Below are 8,776 nucleotides of genomic sequence, written 5' to 3'. Positions count from 1 at the left end.
ACATAGAAAATTGTGATCTGGACTTTTACCTCAAATCATTAACAACATTCCAGTTGGGATTTTAGAAACCCTTGGGAAATTGTCATAACGTCCATGAAAAATCCTGGCAGAGAGAGTGTAGACATCTGGGAGTCAGTGTCACCACAGACAATGGGAGATAAATATAAGGATTGTACCAATAACTTGTTCTCAACAGTGACCAATTAGCTGTCCCCAGGAGACCAGCTGTGCTTTTACTTTCTGACCCTGTCTCTTCATCATCACAAAAGTTTGGGGGCCTGCATTCTCTGCTCCCTGGTTGCATCCATTATGTTTGGTGACCAAAGAGTCTTCTGGGAAAAATATCACAGAGCCTCAGACTTATGTATCAGCAGCATCTCATTGTTGATGCAGCAGAACAAGGATGCTTCTCCACGTGGAAAGGTGACGATGTGACAGAGGAGCATAGAACAGTGCAAGGTGTCTTGGAGCAGGTGGACCCATGATATGGAGCACTGCAGCAGGACCCTTGTCTCAGCAGCACTTAGGGCTGCACATGAATGAAGCTCCCCGTTCTCCTTAACTGGTGTACAAAGGTGGACAGCAATGTTGCATGGTAGGTGGGCTTCTACCCACTGGGCGAAGCAGAGCGAGATGACTCATCAGAATCCTATGTCATCTGAGAGTCTGGCTGTAGCTCAGGGCTGGGGACAGTGAAATGTATTTGCTTAAATCTTTCTTTTCCTTTCTGGGGTTTCAGTGGTCCAGGCTGCCACATAGCCTTGCTGTGCTATGAAACATTCAGTGCTATGGAAACAGTACTTCGTCATTCAGAGCACTGGCAACATGAGAGGCATATTGGCTCCTCTCTGGGACAACAGGCTGTGACAAGTTAGTTTCCTTCTCCTCTCCTTTCCCCTCAGCCTAGAGCAAGCTCTTGATTTTTTAGAAGGCAATATCTGCTAGAGGAGGAAGTCCTGCCCCCCATGAGGTGATGCCTGGTGTGTGCCTGGCCTTGGTGTCCTGGTGAGTTGGTGGACTTACTGGTGTCAAGAGAAACAGGAGAGGCTCCTTCAGGCTGTGCCACTTAGGGGTGAGGAGTTTCGTTTCATGAGCAGCCCTTCAGAGGACCAGGCACAAGGTGGGTTAGTGAGAGAGACACATCTCACATAGCTGACCTTTAACCTAGCATTGAGATGCTACAATCAAACAGCATCATGAGAGAAGTTACTCGTTGAGAGCACTGATGTAAGAGTGAGCGCATGAGTGCCCTTAAGTGGGTTAGTTCTATGAACTGTTGTCATTCCCACCTCCCTCACAAGACAGCATGAATCCTGGAGGGGGAACAGGGATGGTAAATCCTAACTTTAAAATTATGTCATGTTGTTAGGCAGCCCCTAACATCCTCTGGTCTCCAATCTCTTCTAAAATGCTTGTGCTAAACTAGATCCTCTCTAAGCCTCATGTCATTCCACAGACCATTAACTCATCAGTGATACTAAGTCTGGATAGAAACAATCAAGATAAGTAAGACTCATCTTCACTTAAGGTTGAGAAATCATCAATGATAAATTTCATTCTATTTAAAAATATTTTATCACTATTTTGTAAAAATATTTTATCACTATGTGACCTAAAATTTCTGGAGCTCTCTAAGGCTCAGTTTCTGCTTCTGTAGAATAGCGGTTCATGATTATTGTGACGAGTAATAGAAGTAATGAATATCAGTGACCAGCACAGTACCAAGCTTAAGTCCTTAATACAAAATGATGATGACAACTTGTACTATAGAATGTGTTGCATTATTAAAGGGAATATGCAAAAGGAATATTACTAACATTACCATTATGATTACTTTGAAATTGATAGTATTATTAAAAACCATATAATGTTATATAACTATGAAAATATCAACAACCCTGCCTACTGATGATACCCTATATAAGCATTACATTAACGATCACAACATCAAATTAGACTTTGAGGTACACATAGGAAACACTGGCATCATTTGCCAAGTGAGTTGCATGCTTTATCTTACTCTAACAAGAACAAGAACAGTTAGATCCCATCATCTTCATTCTCCAGAGGGTGAACGTGAAGTTCACAAAGGCAACTAACTTTCCAAAGATGCCCCATCTCTCAGGAGTTAAAACACAGTATTGAAATGGTATTGAACTCAGGTCCTACTGATTCAAGAACCACCTAACTTAACTAAACCACTTTACTCTCAGCCTAGCCACCCTTTTGAATAATCAAATAACATAGTCATGCTCCTCTAAAACCTTTTTGCATGCTGATTTTAGGTTAAGACCAGCAGTGATCCTGTCGTAGAATGAGATGTCCATGGAAGTGGGGAATGGGACAACTGTCCAGGAATTCACCTTGGAGGGGTTTCCTGCCATCCAACACCTGGGAAAGTTCCTCTTCCTGGTGCACCTGTTGGCGTACCTGGCATCCATTGTAGGCAATGCAGTCATAGTCACCATCACCTGTGCTGACTCCCGGCTCCACACACCTATGTACTTGTTTCTCAGCACTTTCTCCTTCTTGGAGTGTGGTGTCATAAGTGCTGTTATTCCCAAGTTACTGGTCATCTTCCTTTCAGGCAGGCAAGCCATTTCCTTTCCTGCCTGTTTCATACAAGCCTTTATTACTGTATTTCTGGGAGCAACAAGTTTCCTCCTCATAACAGTGATGTCTCTGGATCGGTATGTGGCCATTTGCAAGCCTCTGCATTACCCAACCATCATGAATCTGAGTACTTGCTCCCTCCTGGTCACTGCCTGCTTCTCTTTGGCCTTCCCTCTCATCACTGGTCTTGTAGTGAAGGTTTCCCAGTTATCCTTCTGTGGCCCCCATGTCATCCCCCACTTTTTCTGTGATCTTGGCCCCCTGATTCATCTCTCCTGCTCTGACACCAGCTCCACTGAAATGTTGGCCTTTGTCCTCACTTCCTTTATCCTGTTGACATCCCTTATCATAACAATCATTGCATACAGCAACATAGTCATTATGGTCCTGCGACTCCCATCAGCCAAGGAGAAACAGAAAGCTTTCTCCACCTGCTCCTCTCACCTCCTTGTGCTCTCTCTGATGTACAGCAGCTGTGTGTTCATATATGTGAAACCAAAGCAAACGAACAGGCTGGACTCCAACAGGGAGGCTGCCCTTGTGAACACGGTGGTGACCCCACTACTCAACCCTGTCATCTACACTCTGCGAAACAAGCAGGTCCACCGGGCTCTGAGGGAAACGATGTGCAGAATGAAAATATCAAGATAAAAAAATCACCAGAACCTGGAGGGAATGCTTCTGAGAACCCCGTGTCCTCATTCTGGCCAACATAGCCATCTGCAGAGTTGTAGTGCAGGGTCTCTGATAGACCTCACTGAACTCTGCACATTCCTGCCAAAATGGAAATCTATTTCTTCAAGGCTACATTTTACCTTGATGTGCATAGCTATCCTCTCCCTAAATATTCTACATATTGATGACAACTGATTAATTGAAAAATCCTTTACTGAATATAAATTTTTCCCTCTGATATAAACCGTATGCTAGAAATTTCCAAAATTTAATAACTTATAGACTCTTTTCACTTCTCTCTACCTATAAACATGGCTGAACAGAATTAATAAATATTTCCCAAAAGGCATTTAGATACCTAAATGATAGAAAGTTGTATATTAGGTTCTGGAATGTATGAAATAATGGAAATAGTACCAGTGCTTGTGTCCACATTCCCTCCATGCCTACACCAAGAAATTAATGGTCATAGTACTCTTCACCTTCAAATATATATGATTTTCATGGGGTGTTCTCATAAATGCTGATCTTGGCCCTAGCTTGGCTACATATGTATGCATCTATCCCTTGCTGGAGAGAAACAGAATTGTTCTCAGCCTTAGAGCATTCTCTAAGGAGAAGGAATAACTACAGCAGCCCATGTCTGAGCAATGCTCCTATTTCTTAATTTTTTTTTCTAGCTCCAGTCCCTCAGATACATAATGCATACTTATGATTGGTTCCTATCTTAAAGCTATTACCACAGATGTTTGTGTATATCAGTGGAAGGGAGCACTTATGTATATTTCTATAATTTCTTACAGAGTTTTGAGTTGGAAGAATCTAAGTTATTTGCTTATCTTCTTCACTTTACTAATGAAAATAAAACGTCTCTCCTGGTTGACTTGTGTTGTTAGGGTTATTTTGTGTTTGAAAACATCATTTGAAAACCAACATTTCCATGATCTCAGTCCTTAAACTTTGTATACTTTTTGCACCTATTTTCTAGCTAGAATGTGTCTTTTTTTTTCCCAGAAGGAACATCGCTAAAATGATTGACAACATAAGAAACAATAGGCATTGGCAAGGACGCAGAAAAAGGGAAACACTCTTATGCTGTTGGTGGGAATGCAAACTGGTATAACCACTCTGTTGAACAGTATATGGGTTCCTAAAAAGTTAAAAATAGAACTACTCTACAATCCAGCAATTGCACTACTAGGCATTTACTCAAAGAATACAAATATAGTAATTTGAAGGGATACCTATACCCCAATATTATAGCAACATTATCAAGGATAGCCAAATTATGGAAAGAGCCATGAATAACGTTCATGAACTAATGAATAAATAAAGAAGATGTGGCATATATACACACATACATACACACAATGGACTATTACTCAGCCACAAATAGAATGAAATCTTGCCATTTTCACCAATGAGGATAGAGCTAGAGTGTGTTATGCTAAGCATAATAAGTCAGAGAAAGACAAATACAATATGATTTCATTCATACGGATTCTAAGAAATAAATAGGAATGGGGGACAAAAAAGAGATGGGTGAACCAAGAAACAGACTGTTAACTCTAGAGAACAAACTGATGGCTACTAGAAGGAAGAAGGAAGATGGGGGTTGGGTAAAATATGTGATGGGGATATAGGAGGACACTTGTTGTGATGAGCACAAGGTGTTGTATGTAAGTGTTGAGTCACTAAATTGTACACCTGAAACTAATATTATGGTATATGTTAACTGACCGGTTATAAATAAAAACTTGACAAAATATAAAAGATAAAAAGATGAGCACATTTTGAAAAAAGATTTGTTTATCTGAGATAGAGAGAGAGAGAGGGGAACAAGCATGTGAGCGCAGGGGAATGGTGTGTTGCAGAGGGAGAGAGAAGGAGAACCCTGAAGCAAACTCCCCACTGAGCATGGAGCCTAACAAGGGCCTCAAATCCAGGACCCTGTGATCATGACCTGAGCTGAAATCAGGAGTCAGTTGCTTAACTGACTGAGCAACCTGGACGCGCCCACAATTTTTTATTTTGCTTAATTTTAACCCATATCCTGAGGTTAGATAATATCAATTACTTTTTATGAAACACATTCTACACCATGGTTAGATCCTATTGGCCTTGATGGCCGCATTTCAAAGTTCAGATTAAATCTTATTGACAACGAAGAAGTATCAAACATGCCCTAAGAGTCACAGATGATTGGCTGTACACATTGTATCAAAAAGAGTTGGGAAAAGCCAAGATCAGAGTAAGAAAGTGGCTATAGACAGTGTTACAGGAATTGGAAGAAAGAGAATGATGGCTTAGGGAAGTAGCAGTGGGAATGGAATGCAAATGGACCAGAGTAGACTCTGAATCACTTGCACTGGACAAGACTGGTGTTGCCTTCAACTATCTGGTCAACTTCCCAAAACACTCAAGTCATCTTTTCCATAAAATATGGAGATTGAGCCAGATAATCACTAGGGTCCCCTTGAAAATACTCAAGGATACAGCAGCAAGATGCTTTAGGAACTTGGAAATAATGTTCTGTCCTGAGAGTTGAACAACTGAAGAGTGTATGGAAGTGGTTGAGGTTCAGTAGTGTAGGAATAAATCAAGAAATTGTGGTCAAACTACTGAAAAGAGTGTGAGCCTCCCAAGGTTTTTAGTCAAGATTGGATAATAATTTATTATACTTAAACTAATTAAATGCACTTTAAATTACCTTGAGATAGACTAAAAAGTGAGTTGACCAATAGAAAAATGAAGACCAGAAATCCAAAACTGAGTCTATAAATCCAGGCTCATTTTTACTAGCCATAGATGGTACTCAGTTTAGGACAAACCCTAATTAATGTGGAGACTAATGCATTACAATGAGATGCTATAAAACGTTTAATTGAGACAAATTCCCTAAACTAATTCTATGTTGAAGAGATTTGCAATCATAATTTTCAAATCACTTCTCTGGCACACAATTGACATAAAAAATGCTATAGATACTTAATGTATACCACTTGCTGTTTTTGAGATAAGTATACACTCTTGAAACCATCATCATTATCAATGCCATTAACCTATCTATCACCTCCAAAAATTTCTTCCTGGACCCTTTATTGTTGATTTTTTAATGCTTACATGGTAGGTAAAAACATTGCATTTAAGATATATCCACTTACCAAATTTTTAAGTAGGCAATAAAATATTGTTAATCAGAGACCCTATGTTATACAGATTTGAAGGCCAAATAAATATTGCATCATCTTCTTATGTTCATTTATTTCGTCTGTTTTTTTTTTTCATTTTTTGCCAACATGACTGCTAGTTTCATTTGTTTGCCCTCTAGGGTAACATAGACCTTCATACCTGAGAGGTCTGAGCCTCTGGTTACTGTGCCCTTAACAGATCATGGCCCTGGCTGCTGTTAATTTCCAAAGTTGTTACCATGGAAGCAGTAAGAAGTACCATGGTGAATCCTGTTAATTTCTGATGAGGGAGCAGAAGGCAAGCTGAGGACAGAGCACAGGCTGACATCCTGAACTTCACCCACCCCTACCCCAGGTACGATATTATTCTAAGTAAAATAAGCCAAACATGGTAAGACAAATGCTACATGATCTCATTTATGTGTGGAATTTAATCAAACACATAGAAGCAGAGAGTAGAATGGTGGTTGTCAGGGGCTGGGAGGAAGGGGAAATAGGAAGGTATTGATCAAATTTCAGTTATGCATAATGAATGAGTTCTGGAGATCTGTATAACATATGGCCTATGGTTAACAATGTTTTATTGCCTATTTAAAATTTTGCTAATACGGTGAATAAATTAAGTGCTTTAACCTACCATGTTAGGGCAAAAAATCAACAACAAAGTTTACAGGAAGAAATAGTTGGAGGTGATATAATGGCAATGATAATGATGATGGCTTCAAGGGTATATACTTAACTTCAAATATTCAAGTTGTAGGCACTAATTATGTATATGTCAATCATACCTCATTGAAGTATTTTAAAATCATGTACCTTCAACATACAATTAACTTAGGGGATTTGTCTCAATAAACATTTTAAAGTATTAGAATCTAGTACATTAATCTCCACATTAGGGTTTGTCCCCCACTGGGTACCATCTAGGGCTGGCAACTATCAGCCTGGATTTATAGACTCAGTTTTAGATTTCTGGTTTTCATTTTTCTATTGGTCAGTTCACACAACCAGCATAGTCTATCTCAAGGTAATATAACTACATTTAATTAGTTTAAGTATAATAAATTATCTAATGGTAACTAAAATGTTGGGAGGTTCACATTCTTTTCAGTAGTTCGACCACAATTCCTTGATTTATTCCAACATTACTGAACCCCAACCACTTCTATACACTCTTCAGTTGTTCAACTCTCAGGGTGGAACATTATTTCCATGTTCCTGCAGCATCTTGCTGCTATGTCCATAAGTACATAGGGGACCCTAGTGATCATCTGGCTCAATCTCCATATTTTATAGAGAAGGCGACTTGTGTGTTCTTGGAAGTTGATCAGTTAGTTGAAGGCAACACAAAGCTTGTCCAGTGCAAATGATTCAGAGTCTACTGTGGTGCCTTTGTGTTCCATTCCCACTCCCACATCCCTAAGCCATTCTTCCTTCCAATTCCTATAACAGGGTCTGTGGTCACTTTCCTGCTCTGATCTTGGTTTTTCCAAATTTGTTAATACAAAGTGTACAGCTAATTGTCTGTGATCTTTTAGGTCATGTTTATACTTCTTCAATGTCAGTTGGATGAAATTTGGACTTTATAATAGGACCATGAAGACAAGTAGGATCTAATTACATTTCATAAAATGTATTTGAGACTACCTAACCTCAGGTTTTGGCTAGGTTTACAAAGTAAAAAATTGTGTTAAACATTTTAAAAAATTTCTTCAGTGTTTATTTATATTCCAGTTAGTTAACATACAATGTAATATTATTTTCAGGTGTACAATTTAGTGACTCCGCACTTACAGACAACACCCTGTGCTCATTGCAATAAGTGACTCTTAATCTCCATCACCTATTTCATGTACCCCCAACCTCCCCTCTGGTAACCATCAGTTTGGTCCCTATAGTCAAGACTCTGGGTGTTGGTTTGCCTTTCTCTTTTCCACTATGATCATTTGTTTTGTTTCTAAATTCTACATATTAGTGAAATCACATGGTATATTCTCTGACTTATTTGGTATAGTATAGTACTTTCTAGCTTTATCCATGTCATTGCAAATGGCATGATTTCATTCTTCTTATAGCTGAGTAAATTTCCTTTGTTTATAAATTGCAAACCTTCTTTATCCATTCATCAGGCAATGTACATTTGGTTCTTTCCATAACTTGGCTTTTGTAGGTGATGCTGCTATAAACATCAGGGTGCATGTGTCTTCAAATTACTATTTTGTATTCTCTGTAATTACCTAGTTGTGTAATTGCTGGATGGTAGCTGGATGGTAGGGTAGATGCTTTGGTTTGCATCC

At 39.2% G+C, this 8,776-nt stretch overlaps 1 protein-coding gene across 1 annotated transcript; it reads left to right on the top strand.

Annotated features, from left to right (window-relative positions):
• Positions 1-2,307: 2,307 nt before the first annotated feature.
• Positions 2,308-3,264, top strand: LOC116879411 (olfactory receptor 6C74-like). Its single transcript, XM_032877677.1, has one exon. It carries the CDS (start codon positions 2,320-2,322, stop codon positions 3,262-3,264), a length of 945 nt encoding a protein of 314 aa, XP_032733568.1. The 5' UTR covers positions 2,308-2,319.
• The last annotated feature ends 5,512 nt before the right edge of the window (positions 3,265-8,776 follow it).

This window comes from Lontra canadensis, unplaced genomic scaffold (genome assembly GCF_010015895.1).
Source record: "Lontra canadensis isolate GAN:19392208 unplaced genomic scaffold, GSC_riverotter_1.0 scaffold3, whole genome shotgun sequence".
In the NCBI taxonomy this organism is placed as follows: Eukaryota; Metazoa; Chordata; class Mammalia; order Carnivora; family Mustelidae; genus Lontra; species Lontra canadensis.
Note: the sequence above shows the minus strand (reverse complement) of the source record. Positions and strands in the feature narration are given on the sequence as shown.